The sequence below is a fragment of the Gymnodraco acuticeps genome, unplaced genomic scaffold, assembly GCF_902827175.1.
Source record: "Gymnodraco acuticeps unplaced genomic scaffold, fGymAcu1.1, whole genome shotgun sequence".
Classification (NCBI taxonomy): domain Eukaryota; kingdom Metazoa; phylum Chordata; class Actinopteri; order Perciformes; family Bathydraconidae; genus Gymnodraco; species Gymnodraco acuticeps.
Genome location: NW_022991614.1, coordinates 641,714 through 662,902, shown reverse-complemented (window position 1 = coordinate 662,902; position 21,189 = coordinate 641,714). Strand labels below are relative to the sequence as shown.

At 45.2% G+C, this 21,189-nt stretch overlaps 1 protein-coding gene across 2 annotated transcripts in view; it reads left to right on the top strand.

Annotated features, from left to right (window-relative positions):
* mfng (MFNG O-fucosylpeptide 3-beta-N-acetylglucosaminyltransferase) overlaps positions 1-21,189 on the top strand; it is a gene marked incomplete at its 5' end in the record, with an annotated part of 53,162 nt that overhangs the window by 18,749 nt on the left and 13,224 nt on the right. For both annotated transcript variants that reach the window (XM_034198046.1, XM_034198045.1), the window contains 2 exon segments: positions 835-937; positions 8,304-8,457. In XM_034198046.1, coding sequence (XP_034053937.1) covers positions 835-937; positions 8,304-8,457 — 257 coding nt within the window.

The window sequence follows — 21,189 nt, the reverse complement described above, 5'->3', positions numbered from 1 at the left end:
TTCTACTTCTTACATGTTGAACCCAAATACCTGTACTTTCTACTTCTTACATGTTGAACACAAATACCTGTACTTTCTACTTCTTACATGTTGAACCCAAATACCTGTACTTTCTACTTCTTACATGTTGAACTCAAATACCTGAACTTTCTACTTCTTACATGTTGAACTCAAATACCTGTACTTTCTACTTCTTACATGTTGAACTCAAATACCTGTACTTTCTACTTCTTACATGTTGAACACAAATACCTGTACTTTCTACTTCTTACATGTTGAACCCAAATACCTGTACTTTCTACTTCTTACATGTTGAACTCAAATACCTGTACTTTCTACTTCTCACATGTTGAACTCAAATACCTGTACTTTCTACTTCTCTCATTTTCCAAACAGCTGATTCCTTTAGTCTGAATGTGTGTTTGATGCGTGATCATTATTCTTTAGAGTCATTGCGTGCCTATTGATTTGAACACGGATCCGTGTATCCATCATTTCCTGGTCTTCTCTAAAGAAGAGGGACCAATGGAAACGTTGTCATGTTGCCGTTGTTCAGCATGGAAACATTCATTAGCTAACAATGACATTATTGTTCTATTAATATAAAGGGAGGTCAGGTACTCTTTAAAACAGCTGCTAGTTATGGGTACTTTTTACTGAAGTACATTTCAAAGCCTCTTTACTTTCACTTGAGTAAAGAAGTTTAGTCAGTACTTCTACTTTGACCAGAGTATTTTTAAACCCGAGTATCTGTACTTCTACTTGAGTAAAGGATTTGTGTACTTTTGCCATATCTGGTACTAACACACCTTACCTTCTGTCTCTCTCTCCCAGGTTACAACATGGTGGTCACAGCCTGCCAGTCGGACCACAGCCAGCAGGCTCTGTCCTGCAAGATGTCCGCCGAGTACGACGGCTTCATGGCCTCAGAAAAGAGGTAAGACATCACGTCTATCACCTGGCCCACACAGGATTTAAAGATCGGATTAAGATAACAAACGTTAAATATCACCGTGGGGAAATCAGCAGCAGGTGGGGAGAGGAGGAGGAATTAAAGAGGTAGGCTGCTAAAGCGTATACACACACAGGTGAGGATTACTTTAATGATGGCTTATTGGAGGGAGAATCTTTGAAATGCTTTGTTTTTATTCTGTCAAAATCTTTTTGCATGCTAGGTTTATCCTTGAGGTCACTTGCCATTAAACAGCTTTGGAAACACAGACATATTTTTAAATAGATTTTATATTCAGGCCTACTTTATTAATTTTTTTAACCAGATTACAACCAAGGCCAGAAAAGAAAAAGCAAGCTGAGCATTTAGCAGCTCGAGATTGAGATTTATTTTTAATAGTTAGTGGAGACCAAAAACAGAGCTCTAAGGAGAGTGGATTGGACTCTTGGTTTGCAAGATAGACAAAAACACATCTGCAAATGAATGCTATTGCTTTCTGTATGTGCTGGATGTGTCGTAAATCTGTGATGTTCATTGACACATTTGCCTATATCAAGTTAAAAGATTATGTACAACTGAACCCTAAACAAGAATTTAACCTAGAGATTGACACCATAAACTCAATCGGAAAGTGTTTACTGAGGTAATAAATCTGGTGGTCATTTTCTCATAGACTTTTATATAATCTGCCTTTTTGTTGCAAAAGGTGGATGCACAACCGAGACCTTTTTATGTGACCAAAATGTTACTTTTTAATTAGAAAAAACATTGTAAAAGAGTTGAAAGACTAAAACACAGACCTGTCAATCACAGCCACGCCCTAAAGAATATGCTGCTTTATTATGCATTCTACTCTTGATGGAACTATAATTTGCGATATCAACATTATGCTGTATTGTATAACACTTAAAACTAGCAATTGAGAACATAAGCCCATTGGGAACATGTGTACTGACTGAGGTAATACATCAGGTGAGATTTAGGGTCCGTTTTTCATAGAGTTCTATCTGTGGCGAACCGTCAGGGCCTTCAAGGTATTCAGAGAATACGGCCCGCGACTTCATTTTCTGTGGCTCCGCAAGAGCTTGCAAAAAATATAATCCGTTTATTATACGGTTACATGCCGATTTACAGAAGCAGGTTGCCCATAAACTACATGTCCCACAATGCATCTCGTTTTGTGACATGCGCACTGAAGAGACTTGCAATTATTTGCCCTGGACTTCTGCTTTCAGACGTAGTTAATTACTATGTTCCTATCCGATAATAATCCAATTCAGAGGCAATAATGTAATATAATACATTATTTTATATATTATATATTTATATAGTTACAACCGGCCCTTTGAGTGCAACCTTTATGCGAATGTGGCCCACGATGAAATTGAGTTTGACACCCCTGATCTAGATGAATGCGACGAAGCAATTCATGCCGTTTTATTGTTTTTAACGTTGAAATGAAAGTGCAACAGGTGAAGATGAAGTTTTTGCGGAATTGTTGCGAGTACCATTTTCAAGACGACAATTCAGTGAAAAGACGGACATTATAATGCCGCGGAGGGAGGGGGGGGGGTGTGTGTCTACAGAAGGTCCAGTTGTGATAGACACGGTTCGCCACTGACTTCTATACAACCAAACTTCTTGTTGTTGACCCCTGCTTGATATTTAAGAGAATGCATTTTTACGACACTTCTTAATAGGCTTTATTTTTAGTCCTAGAAGTCGCTGCTTGCTTGGTGCAGATTTAATTTAACTTCTTTCTATAGCAATCATGAGAGAAGCAGTATTTTTGAGATGTCAATATAATTATAAGGAATTATTTTAAGTTTAATGTATTTCATGAACCTGCTTGAGGCAGATATACAACTATAAAGGACAATGTGTTGTTGAGCTTGTCATATATTTGATTTGTGGAAAATACAATGAGGCTCAACAGCTTGGTGTGTGACTAAGGCTTGGACTGATGTCTTGTCATTAAGATGGCACAGATATTGAAGTTTGTTTCCATGGCCCTCTTTGTTTTTTGGACGAAATATGAAGTGAGGCTGTTTGGTTTGGAAGGAAGCCTTGTGTTGTTGTCGAGCAGCCATTGGGATGGCAGAGGAAACAGGACAGTTTGGTAGCAGAAGCTCATGATGCAGTAAAAGTGTGTTTGGTTTGGAATAGGCCTTTACACAATGGGACATTGTGTAAAGGCCCAATGAAACCCATTGCAGTGTATCTGTGTTGTTTTCCTTTGATTTGAATTCCTCTTGGAAGGAATTCTTCAAACTTTATTTTAGCTTGTATAGGACTTATAGCACACAACTATGAGGCAATCTGCAGACGTGACATGACTTCACTTCACCACCGCTAAGCTAAAGGTGGCTAATGTTGGGCTATAAAGGAACTACAGCACGGTCACATGACTTCACGTCACCACCGCTAAGCTAAAGGCGGCTAATGTTGCGCTATAAAGGAACTACAGCACGGTCACATGACTTCACGTCACCACCGCTAAGCTAAAGGAGGCTAATGTTGGGCTATAAAGGAACCACAGCACGGTCACATGACTTCACGTCACCACCGCTAAGCTAAAGGCGGCTAATGTTGGGCTATAAAGGAACTACAGCACGGTCACATGACTTTACGTCACCACCGCTAAGCTAAAGGCGGCTAATGTTGGGCTATAAAGGAACTACAGCGCGGCCACATGACTTCATGTCACCACCGCTAAGTTAAAGGAGGCTAATGTTGGGCTATAAAGGAAACACAGCACGGTCACATGACTTCACGTCTCCACCGCTAAGCTAAAGGAGGCTCATGTTGGGCTATAAAGGAACTACAGCACGGTCACATGACTTCACGTCACCACCGCTAAGCTAAAGGCGGCTAATGTTGGGCTATAAAGGAACTACAGCGCGGCCACATGACTTCATGTCACCACTGCTAAGTTAAAGGAGGCTAATGTTGGGCTATAAAGGAACTACAGCGCGGTCACATGACTTCACGTCATCACCGCTAAGCTAAAGGCGGCTAATGTTGGGCTATAAAGGAACTACAGCGCGGCCACATGACTTCATGTCACCACTGCTAAGTTAAAGGAGGCTAATGTTGGGCTATAAAGGAACTACAGCGCGGTCACATGACTTCATGTCACCACCGCTAAGCTAAAGGTGGCTAATGTTGGGCTATAAGGGAACTACAGCACGGTCACATGACTTCACGTCTCCACCGCTAAGCTAAAGGCAGATAATGTTGGGCTATAAAGGAACTACAGCACGGTCACATGACTTCATGTCACCACCGCTAAGCTAAAGGAGGCTAATGTTGGGCTATAAAGGAACTACAGCGCGGTCACATGACTTCATGTCACCACCGCTAAGCTAAAGGCGGCTAATGTTGGGCTATAAGGGAACTACAGCACGGTCACATGACTTCATGTCACCACCGCTAAGCTAAAGGAGGCTAATGTTGGGCTATAAAGGAACTACAGCGCGGTCACATGACTTCATGTCACCACCGCTAAGCTAAAGGCGGCTAATGTTGGGCTATAAGGGAACTACAGCACGGTCACATGACTTCATGTCACCACCGCTAAGCTAAAGGAGGCTAATGTTGGGCTATAAAGGAACTACAGCGCGGTCACATGACTTCATGTCACCACCGCTAAGCTAAAGGTGGCTAATGTTGGGCTATAAAGGAACTACAGCACGGTCACATGACTTCACGTCTCCACCGCTAAGCTAAAGGCGGATAATGTTGGGCTATAGGAACTACAGCACGGTCACATGACTTCATGTCACCACCGCTAAGCTAAAGGAGGCTAATGTTGGGCTATAAAGGAACTACAGCGCGGTCACATGACTTCATGTCACCACCGCTAAGCTAAAGGTGGCTAATGTTGGGCTATAAGGGAACTACAGCACGGTCACATGACTTCATGTCACCACCGCTAAGCTAAAGGAGGCTAATGTTGGGCTATAAAGGAACTACAGCGCGGTCACATGACTTCATGTCACCACCGCTAAGCTAAAGGTGGCTAATGTTGGGCTATAAAGGAACTACAGCACGGTCACATGACTTCATGTCACCACCGCTAAGCTAAAGGAGGCTAATGTTGGGCTATAAAGGAACTACAGCGCGGTCACATGACTTCATGTCACCACCGCTAAGCTAAAGGTGGCTAATGTTGGGCTATAAGGGAACTACAGCACGGTCACATGACTTCACGTCTCCACCGCTAAGCTAAAGGCGGATAATGTTGGGCTATAAAGGAACTACAGCACGGTCACATGACTTCACGTCTCCACCGCTAAGCTAAAGGAGGCTCATGTTGGGCTATAAAGGAACTACAGCACGGACACATGACTTCACGTCACCACCGCTAAGCTAAAGGTGGCTAATGTTGGGCTATAAGGGAACTACAGCACGGTCACATGACTTCACGTCTCCACCGCTAAGCTAAAGGCGGATAATGTTGGGCTATAAAGGAACTACAGCACGGTCACATGACTTCACGTCTCCACCGCTAAGCTAAAGGCGGATAATGTTGGGCTATAAAGGAACTACAGCACGGTCACATGACTTCACGTCTCCACCGCTAAGCTAAAGGCGGCTAATGTTGGGCGAGATGACGTTTAGTCGTCTCATTTAGACACTTGTTAGCAACCACCATTTTTAAATCCACCAGGGTATTTACTGACGTATTTTATGTCGTGGAACAAAACGTTTATATCTCTTCAGCTTGTGTTAACCACATACCTTATTTCAGGCTAACAACCAAAAACACTATCAGTAAACCATTGACTTCCAGACGAGGGAACAGGCAGTGCTGACACATTTTGGGTGTTTTAGGACTCATTCCTGTTCTTTTTCAGATGTCTTTTTGCTCTGCATGGATTTCATTCACATCTGACCATTCTTAAACCTACCAAAGGGTAACAATCGCCCGACATACAACCATTATGTGACTTAAAGGTGGGGTAGGTCATTTTGGAGAAACCAGCTCGAGTGCGCTAGAATTTGAAAATACACAGCCGGAACAAATCTGCCACTTCCTCACAGAGCCCCTCCTCCAACACACACGAACGCGCACATGACCAATGAGGGCACGAGATAAGTTTGTGCACAGATGGAAGGCTGACTTAAACACAGACAGTGGCAGAACTTCAGTGTTAGTATTATTAGATCTCAGTGCTGCGTTTGACACTGTTGACCACAGCATATTACTAGACCGACTGGAAAACTGGGTGGGACTTTCGGAAACAGTTCTAAATTGGATTGAATCCTACTTAAAGGACAGAAACAACTTTGTTTCTATAGGTAAATACACATCTGAGTTGACAAATATGACATGTGGGGTTCCTCAAGGCTCCATCTTGGGGCCTCTTCTCTTTAACATCTACATGCTACCACTGGCTCAGATAATGAAGAACAACAAAATAAGTTACCATAGCTATGCAGATGACACACAAATTTACGTAACAATTTCACCAGGAGACTATGCTCCAATTCAAACACTGAGTAAGTGCATTGAACAAATCAATGACTGGATGTGTCAGAACTTTCTCCAATTAAACAAAGATAAAACTGAGGTAATGGTTTTTGGAGCCAAGTCAGAATGTATAAAAGTTAGCGCTGAGCTTCAGTCTGCAATGTTCAAAACAACAGATAAAGCCAGAAATCTAGGTGTAGTCATGGACTCTGACCTGAGTTTCAACAGTCACATTAAAACTGTTTCTAAATCAGCCTACTATCACCTAAAGAATATATCTAGGATTAAAAGACTAATGTCACAGCAGGATTTAGAAAAACTTGTCCATGCTTTTATCTTCAGGAGACTCGACTACTGTAATGGTGTCTTCACAGGTCTCACTAAAAAATCTATTAGGAAAGCTGCAGCTGATTCAGAACGCTGCTGCTCGAGTCCTCACTGACACTAAGAAAGTGGATCACATCACTCCTGTTCTGAAGTCTTTACACTGGCTTCCTGTGTGTCAAAGAATACATTTCAAAATATTGCTGCTGGTTTATAAAGCACTGAATGGTTTAGGCCCAAAATACATTTCTGACCTCCTGCTAAATTATGAACCATCCAGATCTCTCAGGTCTTCAGGGACTGGTCAGCTTTCTGTCCCCAGAGTCAGAACTAAACGTGGAGAAGCAGCGTTCAGTTATTATGCTCCAAATATCTGGAACAAACTCCCAGAAACCTGCAGGTCCGCTGCAACTCTGACTACTTTTAAATCCAGCAAGAAGACTTTTCTTTTTGTCGCTGCTTTTAATTGAACTATTCATATCTTAAACTGCACTGTAACTTTTATCCATGTATTTTTTCTTTTAATGTTTATTTTATTAGCTTTTCTTTTTAATGACTGATTTTAAAAATGCCATTTTCTTAATGTCTTTCATTTTTTGTAAAGCACTTTGAATTGCCTTGTGTTGAAAAGTGTTATATAAATAAACTTGCCTTGCCTTGCCTTGACAGGCAGGTAGGCCATCCAGTTACTTTAGCCGGGCCGGCTCAGATGATTGGTCGTGCTTTTTACAGTACGGCTTCCACAGATGAAATATTTGTATATATTTATTGTCAAATCATTTCATGTATTCATTGCTATTGAGATATTAAGAGCATTCCATGGAATATAACAAAAAGTGTTTGTGAAGTGAATTACCTACCCCACCTTTAATGACCTGACTTTGGATGATGACAATTAAAAGAGTTGCGTTATTCTAAGAAAGAAGTTTGTCACAGTTGAAAGAAAATAGGTGGAGATAGTAGATAGATACAGTGAGTTGCTTAAACGAGTGAACAATATATCCAGGTGCTTTAAGGCTGGTGAACACACTACATTTAGAAAAACGACTAAGTGCCAATATAGTTCAATATTCTAGTTGCATTTTGGTATATGGTCCACACTGGAAATGAAATACGATGTTATCTTTTGGACTTATTGCACAGCTTTAGTAGCAAGTCATCTTGGAGTTTCAAATATTTGATCACAAATCTAAGCAACATTTATTTTGAGAGATTTGAGGAAATATTTCTTGTGATAGACTCAGATGTTCTACCTACATAAGGTGATTCAGTTTAGTATAATGCATGCAGTCATATTAAAAAACCCAACTCAGGCAAAGATAAAGCAGAATTTGATATTACACTTTTTTTTCTTTCTGCTTGATGATCTCCTGTAGCAAATCTGCAAGTCGTATGGAGTTGTAATTCGATTTCTTCTGTGCAAAAATGAAAAAAACGGGGATTTAAATGTGCATTGGAATCATCTGCTCTGACATCAACAGCAGGAATATAGAAACCCACACTCTTAAAACAAACCATCTTTCAGAGTATATTTCCTCTGTTCTTCCTCAGGTGGTTTTGTCACGTGGACGATGATAACTACGTGAACCCGGAGGCTCTCCTCTCTCTGCTCTCAGTCTTCCCCCAGGACGGAGACATCTACGTGGGCAAACCGAGCCTCGACAAGCCCATCACTGCTCACGAACTGCTGGAGGGAAACGCAACGGTACGATACCAAAGTGTTTATTTAATGTAACATTCAGGGGGCCAGTGCTATGCTAAATACAGCCTGTGGTATCACTTCATTAAAAAACTAGACATTCATATTTATCTTCTCAGAGTTAGCCTACAGATATTTAAAATGGAAAAATAACTCAATCACACCAGTTCAAGATACATATTAAATCCTTTAACCTCTTAAGCCCTGAGCCTGTTTTTAGCTCGAAAATGCTATGCCCAAAACAAATGACTATAACTTAACTTCTAAAAGGGTTATATGAATAATTTATTTTATCAAAGCAAGGTTACATCTGTGAGTTGGATGTAGAAGTGTCAAAATTAATATAGATATTTCTCAGTCAGAGTAAATTCAGATGGAACATAGTAAAAAAAGGTAAATTCTTACCCCCGCCTAAAGAAAAACCATTACTTATAGTGAAAACTACCCTTGAATGATGGGCTAGTAGACTAAAAGCTTTAGGAATCCAAAGTATAACATATAATAAGTACCCTGTATCAAGATTGAGGCAAAACAAGTTAAATTTGACCCTTTTTAGAGAGGTTTAGCAAAAAGTAGTCCAGGTGGACTGACCTTTGGGCACATTTGGATACCATCAGTGCCATTTGACCTTTTTCAGGTACCATACTGTAAAAATAATTGTATTATCACTACAGGTAATCATTCCATCCAAATACAAGTGTTTTTAAAAAAAAAAACAATTTTATTTTTAAATTACATTTTTTTGTGTGTGTGTGTGTGTGTGTGTGTGTGTGTGTGTGTGGACTTTGCCACAGCCCTTACATGTTTATCACCCGACTAACACTTCTAGGAAGGTTTACTTACACAATAACAATTAGGAAACATAGGATACATTTGTCTCCAACAGGAGCAGATTTATTCAAAAAATAACACTAAAAAACGACACTAAAACCGAAATAACACCACAAGCATTTTTTTTGTAAAAACTGGCAAAAAAGAAAAAATGTACACAACCTGAATGTGTTTAGTGTTTTTGAATTGAGGCACCAGGCACTTAGTGCAGTAGATAGGTCTTCACCGTTGTGTTGCCAGCATCAGAGCACCTCCTGAGCGCGGTGGCATCTTCCCCATAATACTTGGGAATGCATACGAGTGATGATGGGGGGGGGGGGGGGGGGGGGGGGAGAGAGTGGTGGTGGTGCTGCTGCAGGGACTTCACCCCTCATGTCTGCAGCAAGCTGCTCCCTGAAGGACTTCTGGGTGTGTGGCTTCGTCCTGCCGGGGTCACCCCTCATCTTGTGCAGCTCCTTGTGGAGAAGGAAGCTGTTCACCACTGCAATGTCCAGAAAATGGTACCATTTCATGGTTTTGTGGTGAACGCTGTAGTACCCAATCAAAGCATCGGACACATCCACGCAGCCCATGCTTCTGTTGTAGTCCACCACAGCGTCAGGAACGGTAACAACCTTAGTCTTCCACACACCAGCCCGTTTCACTTTCCTCCTGACAGTCTGTCCACTGAATCAGAAGATGCAGAGGGAGGCTGAGTTAGTACTGGTGCAGACGTCCGGCGGCGTAGCTTGGATGTTGATGGCTCTGGGGCAACTGTATGCTGATCTGATGCACGTCGTAGCTCGGATGAGGCAGATGTTGATGGCTGTGATCCAGAAGCCATTTGATACTCGTCTTCATCACTGTGAAAACAAATGTGGAAAAAACAATTACTTTGATTACTTCACTGGTAACTCAAATCAGAAATAATTCCTCCAGTTAGCATGTGTGAAATAACAGTAGGCTATACACATATGTGTATACTGTTATTTCTCACACGCTATAGTATATATATGTGTATACTGTTATTTCCAGGGGTGCACATAACTTTTTTGCCCTGGTTCTCAAAGGAGCACCTGGAGATGTTGCTTGGTGCTCATCCTTAAAATGAAATAAACCGTAACTTTTGAGGGGGTCTTGACTTTATTTGCCAGACACACGGCGCTGAACACACAGAGGTGAACACAGAACACACATGCAGAGGTGCACACAGAACACACATGCAGAGGTGAACACAAGACAACATTAGCACGACCAGTAATCCTACAAGCTGTCATCACTACCCTCCTGACTGTTCTCCTCACGGTCTTCCTCTCTGTCAGACATGGTAGCTGATGATGTAGGCCTACTTCTTTCTCTCTGGTTGAGTCTGCGATTAGCTGCTTGCATCCACAAGTCAACAGCTGGGTTTGGGTCGAAAGTCTCTGTTGTGATCTTAGACAAGTGGATGTAATCAAATAAGTATGTGAACATAACCAATAACCTACCATAGCCAATAACAAATGAATGTAACTTATTTTATTTATGTTGTTCATTCATATCTTATTTTACCTTAACATTTATTTATTTATGCATTTTTTTTATCTCTCCAGTTTTAAAGGATATTTTTGGTTACTGTCCTATAGTATACATTGGAATGATTTAAAACCTGTTTATCCCATTAATTATAAAGGAGTGCCTTGGAAATATGTGTTTACATAAATTGTGACCAAACCGTTTGAACTTAGACTAAAGTGAACTATCTAAACACTCAGAGTCCTTTACCTCACTGATCTGTAGTATCAGCCTCTCAGTCTGACTGGAGAGGACTCTCCCTCCACATTAATGTAGAAACATCTTCTTCTTATATCCGTTAGAGCAGCTAGCACCAGATTCTAATAACAACAGCGCCGGTGTTACCGTTTAACTGGTTACACCGGGGAACTCGTTACGTTACGTTAACGGTAGGAATGGGGCGTGTACTTTGAGGAGCCATTGTCGAATAACCAGGAAATACACATTTCGATCGCTTCTTTTGTTGTTTACATTTATCTTTTGGTATATTTGGCTCCATAGGAACACTTTGATGCACATTCAGTACCAGTGTGTGAGGTTGTGGTTGCGATGCCGATACCCGGACGCGTACAGCGAGGACTACAAAATGACAATGAGGTGACTGGGGATGTCTGTTCAAAACATTGCAAACGTGAATAAATCATTTCAAATATGTATTTGTCTCCGACTTTCATTTGTACATCGTTGTTAATGTGATGCTTTGATAGCTGTCCATACCTCCAGACAGCCTAAAAATAAGACACAAGTTGTTTACTTCCCCCCCCCCCATCTATGTATATACTCGCATTTTAGACTCTGTTACTAACTGTATATCTGTAGACTTGGTATGTCTTAAATGTCCGGTTAGGATGTATTAGAACGAAATCTAAAATGTAAATTGTAAATAAGCCATCTGTATGTCAAATATGTCTTATATGTCTTAAATGATATGATGAATTGGAAATGGGGGACCCTGATGTAAACAAGACGAAAGTCTTTCTCTGGTCTGCATCCCCTTAACAATTGTATGTTTTGAGCTGTACCCAATATACAAGCTGTTAATAAACTTTTCAATCAATCAATCAATCAATACTCACAGCCCGAATGCAGCATCGAGATCCGTGGCCAGCTGTGATCCTCTCCGATTAACTTGTGACAGGACTTCTTTAGCTATTCTCCAGCGAGCAAGGTTTTTATTAAATACCTCCATCCCTCTCATCACAACAAGACTCTACACTGTGCAGAAAAAAAACAACATAAATGAAAATAACCTTGCTGGATAGCTTAGAATGAAACAAACAAACTATCTTCCATGGCTGATACTGATGTCACAGTAACGGCTAAACCACAGACAAGTCCAGCGGGGGGGCACAAGTTGAATCCATATAATGAAATTGTTATTTTATATATATATATATATGTATATACATATATATATATACAATGGCAACATCATGTTGGTGAACGTATAAATAGATTAATTGTATTTCGTGACTATAACACAGCAGTATATAAATAAAGCTGTATTGCATATCAACCCAGTATATATATATATATATATATATATATATATATATATAGACTGATATACAATACAGCTTTATTTATAAACTGCTAATATTCAATGTCTGTAGAACTACAAAACAGCATCCATTTGGCGTGTGTGGAATAACAGTATATTGTAGTGCCGTGAAAAGAGAGTCGGAGGCGGTGTATTGAGAATGGAGTTCCAATCTTTATTATCCATTACTTTCAGCGAGGTTAACACATGCACTGCTCTGCCTGATGAGCTAGCAGGAATGGCAGCTAGAGCTACAGGTGTTCCCCACTAAAGGGTCCGTGTGGCAACACAATAAGCAAGGTGAATTATGTCCAATAACGTGTCACCACACAAGCCCCCCCAGAATTCACACATAAACAAAATCAGCATGGCGGGGAGGAACGACACGCCAACCCCCACGACTCCTGAGCACGGGAGTCGGAAAAGTGACTCCCGCCTGTGCGGCCCCCGGAAGGGGAGGGACCGGAACAACAGGTCTTAAATCCGTGACAGGGGACGAGGCCGGGGGGCGGCCCCGTCGCGGAGGTCGAGCCAGCACCACAGGCTGGTCCAAGTCCAGGTGAGCAGCCTTCACCCGGTCCACCGAGACGTGCTCGGCCTTGCCACCCAGGTCGACCACCAGGTGCTTGACCCCGTGCTCCAAGACCCGGAAAGGCCCATCATAAGGGGGCTGCAGGGGGCCTCTGTGCGCATCGTGCCGGATGAACACGTGCTCCGCCGAGCGGAGCTCTGCGGGAACCTGGGACACCTGAGTACCGTGCTGAGTAGTAGGGATCGGAACAAAGGCCTCAGCGGCGTCACGCAGGAAAGCCCGCTGGGCCGACGCCGACCAGGGAGCCGATGCATTTGGGAGGAAATCCCCCGGAACTCTCAGCGGCTGACCGTAGACCATCTCCGCTGTAGAACACTGCAGATCTTCCTTAGGTGCGGTCCTCAGGCCCAGCATCACCCAGGGCAGCTTGTCGACCCAGTTACCGTCCGTAAGGCCGGCCTTGAGGGCCGCCTTCATGGAGCGATGAAAGCGCTCGCAGAGACCGTTAGCCTGAGGGTGGTAAGCGGTAGTCCTGTGCAGCTTAACCCCCAAACCGCCTGCCACAGCGTTCCAGAGCTCGGACGTGAACTGAGAGCCCCTGTCTGAGGAAATGTCTGACGGGGTGCCAAAACGACACACCCACGTTGCAATGAAGGCCCGGGCAACGTCTGCGGCTGATGTCGAAACGAGCGGAACCGCCTCCGGCCAACGGGTCGTCCTGTCCACCATGGTGAGGAGGTAGGAAAACCCCTGAGAGGAAGGCAACGGACCAACCAGGTCAATGTTGACGTGATCAAACCTCCTCTCAGGCACCAGGAAACGCTCCAACGGGGCCTTCGTGTGGCGGTGCACCTTAGCGCGTTGACAAGCCACGCACTCCCTGGCCCAAGTCCTCACGTCCCTTTTCAGTCCTTGCCAAACGAACTTCGCCGCTACCAAACGGACCGAAGGTTTAACGCCGGGGTGTGACAGGCCGTGCACAGCCTCGAACACAGGACGCCTCCAGCTGGCAGGGACGACAGGCCGCGCCAGGCCCGTAGAGACGTCACACAGGAGAGTAATGCCCGCGTCGCCGAACACCACGTCCTCCAAGCGCAGCCCCGCGCTCTCCACCTTCAGGGCCTGGACGCCGGGATCTGTGACCTGGTCTGCCGCCATGCGAGTATAGTCCAGGCCCAACTGGACGGCACCGATGACGACCCTGGAGAGGCAACCAGGTTCGACTTGCCAGCCACGTGCTTAATGTCCGTAGTGAACTCCGATATGTAGGACAGCTGCCGCTGCTGACGTGCCGACCAAGGCTCCGCCACTTTTGACATGGCGAAGGTGAGCGGCTTGTGGTCGACAAACGCCGTAAATTCACGGCCTTCCAGCATGAAACGGAAGTGCCGCACGGCCAAATAAAGTCCGAGGAGCTCCCGGTCAAAGGCGCTGTATTTGCGTTCTCTAGGCGTCAGCTGGCGGCTGAAAAAGGCGAGCGGCTGCCAAGCGCCCTCCACCCACTGCTCGTGCACTGCGCCGACCGCGTAGTCTGACGCGTCCGTGGTGATGGAGATGGGAGCCGTAGATGATGGGTGTGCCAGCAAAGCCGCCTGAGCCAACGCGGTCTTGACCTCAGCAAAAGCGCCGTCCGCCTCTGCTGTCCAGTCGATCTCCTGGACGGGGGTCTTGCCTTTCAACGCTTCATACAGCGGCCGCATGATGTGTGCGGCCCGGGCGATGAAACGGTGGTAGAAAGTCACCATCCCCAGAAACTCACGGAGCGACCGGGCTGTGAGCGGGCGAGGAAACGCCGCAACAGCCTCCACCTTCGCTGGCAGAGGTGTCGCACCGCCCTTGGTGACGCGGTGCCCCAGGAAATCGATGTCCGACACCCCGAACTGGCACTTTGCAGGATTGATGATTAATCCGTGTTCGTTGAGCCGTGTGAAAAGGGCTCGGAGGTGGGACAGGTGCTCCTGCACTGAAGCGCTGGCGACGAGTATGTCGTCGAGGTAAACAAACACAAACTGCAGGTCCCGCAGCACCGAATCCATCAGGCGCTGGAACGTCTGAGCGGCATTCTTGAGTCCAAAAGGCATCCGCAGGAACTCAAAAAGTCCAAAAGGCGTTATCACTGCTGTCTTGGGAACGTCCAGGGGGTGCATGGGCACCTGGTGGTATCCACGCACCAGGTCCACCTTGGAAAACACCCCCGTACCGGCCAGATGCGCCGAAAAGTCCTGAATGTGCGGCACCGGATAGCGGTCAGGCATAGTGGCGTCGTTGAGTCGGCGGTAATCCCCGCACGGGCGGAACCCGCCGTTCGATTTGGGAACGACGTGCAGGGGGGAAGCCCAAGGACTGTCGGAGCGGCGGACAATGCCCAGGCGCTCCATGGTTGCGAACTCCGCCCTCGCTACAGCCAGCTTAGAAGGGTTCAACCGCCGGGCCCTGGCGTAGACAGGAGGCCCCCCGGTAGTGACGTGGTGTTCCACGCCATGCTTAGTGGTAAGCGCAGAGAAGGTGGGTAGCGACAGGTCTGGAAACTCGGCCAACAGTCTGAGAAACGTGTCTGCACCTGACAGCGAGCCTGACAGCCCGTCGTACGCTGCGCTGCCAAGTGTGCACACGAGGGAAGAAAACGTTAAGGCATCAACCAAACGCCTATTCTTAACGTCCACTAAGAGTCCATGAGCACACAAAAAATCCGCTCCGAGGAGGGGAAAATAAATGTCCGCTGTCACAAAATCCCAGCTGAAACGCTGTCCTCCGATGCACAAACACATAGGCCTCACGCCGTACGTGCGAATGGGACTGCCGTTAGCCGCCGTCAATCGCGGTCCGTGCCCCCCACGGGCGACGTCTTCACTCGACGCTGGAACTACGCTCCGTTGAGCGCCCGTGTCACACAGAGCCACTACACTCAGAGCCACTACTGAGCGCCGGCCCCTCCGTTTCCCGGGGGTTTGTAGCTGCACGGAGCGATGCATCTCTTCGCCCTTGTCCCGAAACGTGCGTGGTAAACGCACTCTCCGGCGTCTCCACGCCGGCTAGCCACAGCCGTGTCCGGCCTCCGCCACGCTTTCTTGACTGCCGGTGGGCCGCTGAGCATCGCGGCTAACGTCTCTGCCCCGGGCTGTTGCGTAGCCAGGAAAAAACGATCCGCTTCCTCAGCCAAAGCACGGGGCTCCGTGACAGGCGTGTTGGCCAGCGCCGTCTGTACCCGGGGAGGCAAGTGACGCAGGAAAATCTCCGTGAATAAAATACGGGGATCTTCCCCCCCTAGCAGATTTAGCATTTTCTCCATTAGCTGGGATGGCTTGCTGTCTCCTAGGCCTTGAATGTCAAGTATCTGGCGGGCCCTCTCCTTAGCAGATAAGCTAAATGTCTTAAGGAGAAGGGCCTTAATCGCCTCATATTTGCCATGATGTGGGGGGGCTGCGATGAATCCCACCAACCTGGATGACGTGGAGCTCCCCAGCGCTGCTACCACATGGTAGTATTTTAGGTCCCCGTCACGGACCTGTCGGCAGGCGAAATGTGCCTCCACGTGTGCGAACCATGCCTCCGCGGTGTGCTCCCAGAATTCCGGCAGCTTTATGAAAACATCGCGCTCAGCCATGTTCGTTAATTTTCCGGAAACTTTCTCGGAAAAGTCAGGGTCACCAGTGTAGTGCCGTGAAAAGAGAGTCGGAGGCGGTGTATTGAGAATGGAGTTCCAATCTTTATTATCCATTACTTTCAGCGAGGTTAACACATGCACTGCTCTGCCTGATGAGCTAGCAGGAATGGCAGCTAGAGCTACAGGTGTTCCCCACTAAAGGGTCCGTGTGGCAACACAATAAGCAAGGTGAATTATGTCCAATAACGTGTCACCACAATATATATATATATATATATACACTGGGTTGATATACAATACAGCTTTATTTATATACTGCCGTGTTATAGTCACGAAATACAATTAATCTATTTATACGTTCACCAACATGATGTTGCCATTGTTTTAGTTTCTCACGGAACGATAACGCTACAATAACAAAGCGGCGTCCATTTTGTATTTTGCGAGTGTGGAATTACTATAGATTACACCAAATACACAACTAATAGATACAAACAGAGAGAGTACATACCTTTCCTGAAGTTCCTAATCAGGGTTTCCTGCTGTTGTCTCTGTTCGCTGTGTTCTCTGTTCGCTGTGTTGTGTTCGTTGCTGCTGTGCTGGAGCGGTTGTGCGGCTGCTTCTGCTCCGTCTGTGCGTAAAGCAACCGCTGCTGGCATTATTCATACTACGCAGGATCCTATCTCTGGAACCCATTGGTCGATTTGGGTGATTGACACCTTTTTTGAAACTTTGGAGCCAATAGAATCGAGGGGGGGTTAGTAAATCCCGCTTTACGTCAAGGAGAGAGAGGCTTGCGTAAACAGCACGTGAGAACGCCTAAACCCCGGACTGCAAAACTTTATACCTACGATGCGGCCATGAATGTAATGATGGATTATCAGGAACAATTCTAAAGTGACTAAGAGACATTGGATTAACCTTGAGCAGCGTTTTTATTCCCTTGAACACGACTTTTGATCACAAAACAGCAACGGTAAGACATAATTATTTGTATGGTTTAGAACACGGTTGTTGTTTTCTTGCTCTGTTCTGGCTGCTCGCTCAGTGAGTTTGTGTCCTACAGTGATGATACTTATATCAAAAATATTCTGTGGAGTATCAGCTTTCAGCTGATATGTAGTTTGTGCAGAAAATATTAAGTTTTAAAGAACGTTTTTGCTAGTTAGCACAGGAAGTAGCATCAGCCTGTTTTCACTAAGGGCTAATGCTAACGCTTCTTGTGAGACTTGTGTTTTGTTTCGGTAAAAATGGCTCATATCGTCAGGTAGCTGAGTTTTTTCCCGTTATTTGAGTATAAGACATTCATAGGTTTTTAAATATTAAGAAGCCCTCAGACGCTGTCTCCTGCAGTGACGCGTTTACCCCCCCCCCCCCCCCGGGGGGGGGGGGGGTAAACGCGTCACTGCAGGAGACAGCGGCTTATTAAAGGACTTCCACTTGTGAATTTGAGCAAGGAAGGTGGTGGTAAAGGAAAACTAGGAATAAAGTTTGTGGTCAAAGCAGCATCACTACCAACTTACAGATCATCTAATATCAGACTTAAACACCTTCCACTAGTCCTGTGTGTTACTTAGTGATGTCACTATGTCCCAGAAGTAAACAAAGGAGTCAAATGGAGGCGTTTCAGGCAGGGGGGGGGGTTAGCCTTTGCAGACCATTTACATGCACAAAAACGTATAACACAATACAGGAAAGAGAAACACCCGAAAAAGCACCATATGGCCTTTTTAAACTGTCCACTATAAGGAAGCATGGCCGTACCCACCATTGAGGGTCATTATTTTGAGGTGTATATAATAAAACTGGTGAAATAACTGCACATAATTAACAGGGTTCTTTGTAGTACTTCCATTTACTGGCGGTGGGGGCGCTACAAAACAGCCGCAGTCCGGACTTGTACCTATGGATGTATGATAAGGGAAGGTGAAATAAATATTTTTAATGTAGTTAGCCGTTACAAAAACTACAATAAGTGACATTTGTTTTCCTGTCTTCCTTTTTTAAATGTCTTCCCCTTTTGATGCTCTACCAGGACTCTTGATCTGTAACACAAAGCTGAGGTCTCCTTTTATTGTTTTTGTGCCAAAATGGTCATGTTAACCACTGCCATTTAAAATCCATACTCTCACTACCTCCTCTCTCCGAATGTATGTATGCATGTACAGAATGAGGAATAGGGAACGTTTAGCTCGGTGTCTTTTTTGTCCACATGGGAAAGATTTCAGGACCCAAGTGGATCAATGAGTGATTAGTGTCTCGTTGGAGATATTGATCACACACACCCACACACACACACACACACACACACACACACACACACACACACACACACACACACACACACACACACACACACACACACACACACACACACACACACACACACACACACACACACACACACACACACACACACACACACACACACACACACACACACACACACACACACACACACACACACACAAGGAAGGCTCCCTGTGGATAAGAAGGTTGTCAAACTGCAGGCGGTCGGTAGTTTGTTTTACACATGCAGCTATTCCCGTGTGTGTGTGTGTGTGTGTGTGTGTGTGTGTGTGTGTGTGTGTGTGTGTGTGTGTCACTGGGTTCACATGCTTCTGTGTAGAAATACGAGGCTGAGAGGTCTCTCTGAATAACATGTCGCTTTCTCTCTTCGGTTTTCCCTCCGCCCTTTTCCATCTTCCTCCATATCTCAGAATGACTCTCTCCACCTCCCTAACTGTATGTCACATTATCCTCTCTGCTTGCACCATTTACACCGAAAAATACATCTTTAATTTATCTTCGTTCGCTAACTCTCTCCCTCTCTCCTCCCTTACTCCTTTTTCCTCTGGTCCCATCACTCTCATCCACTTTGCTTTTCTCCTCCTAATCTTCAGCCTTCGCCAGGGTTGGATTTGTGATGAAGAAAACAAAACGAATGTCAGACTCACTCTCAGTATCCTCCTCTTGTTTTCCTACATCTCGCTGGCTATCTTTTTTTGATTTCCTGTCACTATTGTTAGGCTGAGAGGTCGATGAATACGGTGCTACGGTCCAAAACATTTCTATAAGGAGAAACGTGCTGCAAATGTAAATCGCTGCAAGAAGCTACAATCACAACGGAAACCAGGGGACGCCAAAAAGTGACGCACACAGCTGAAACCAGGGGAGACTAAAGAGGGGAGACTAAAGAGTGACGCACACAGCTGGGAGATGAGGGGACGCCAAAAAGTGACGCGCACAGCTGGGAAACCAGGGGACGCCAAAAAGTGACGCACACAACGGAGACCAGGGGACACTAAAGAGTGACGCACACAACGGAGACCAGGGGACACTAAAGAGTGACGCACACAACGGAGACCAGGGGACACTAAAGAGTGACGCACACAGCTGGGAGACCAGGGGACACTATAGAGTGACTATAGAGCTCCGGCCCACTCTTTAGTGTCCCCTGGTCTCCCAGCTGTGTGCGTCACTCTTTAGTGTCCCCTGGTCTCCCAGCTGTGTGCGTCACTCTATAGTGTCCCCTGGTCTCCCAGCTGTGTGCGTCACTCTTTAGTGTCCCCTGGTCTCCCAGCTGTGTGCGTCACTCTATAGTGTCCCCTGGTCTCCCAGCTGTGTGCGTCACTCTTTAGTGTCCCTTGGTCTCCAGCTGTGTGCGTCACTCTTTAGTGTCCCCTGGTCTCCAGCTGTGTGCGTCACTCTTTAGTGTCCCCTGGTCTCCCAGCTGTGTGCGTCACTCTATAGTGTCCCCTGGTCTCCAGCTGTGTGCGTCACTCTTTAGTGTCCCCTGGACTGCGTTGTGTTTTGAGCTTCTTCCGCATGTCTCCTCAAGCTGCTGAATGTTCTCTAAATGCTGCATGTGTTGTCAAGTGGGTGATGGTCTTTCTTCATTTGCATGGCTTTGGCACATTTGGGTTTTTATATCTGCATCGTTTCTGATACTGGAAGTGTTTTGTTCTAGCGCTTTAGCTCCTGTCGGCCGCCTCAGAGGAGAGCGGGAACGAGGATAAGGAATGATGAGAAAATAACTTAACAAGAAAGTAAGAATTCAAAGCGAAGGAACTACATGTTGGGAAAGGAAAGGGAGAAAAGGAAATGAAAGGAAGGAAAGGAAAGGAAAGGGAGAAAAGGAAATGAAAGGAAGGAAAGGAAAGGAAAGGGAGAAAAGGAAATGAAAGGAAGGAAAGGAAGGAAAGGATTGTCCTTTAATAAAATAAATGATAAGGAATAGTGGAGGATGAATGGGAATGACACAGGTGCAACAAAAGGACAGGAAATGGGAAACTAAAGAAAGGAAATTGAGAGTAAAGGAAAAAGGATGGAAAGAAAAGGAAACTAAGAATGAATGAGGGATAAGTAATTGAAATAAAGAGTGTACAATTAAAGGGAACAGAATAAGGAGAAATGACGGGGAGAAAGGAAAGGAAACCCATTGTCACTAATTGGTTGTGTATTTACTGCCTGCCCCATACACTCCATCTGACTGCTGTGTAAGCAGAGTTTACTGCTTTAAACAACACACAAACAGCTGCTGGAGAAAAGGCACAGAGTTACTGATAAACTCATATCAGGGGGTTTGGAAAAAGAACCACAATCAATACAAGTCTGAAGGGTTAGGGATGTGAGAAAGCAGAACATCTGACATGGGTTTGATCTGTTACAGACATTGTTTGTGTTAGTCAGTGAAAT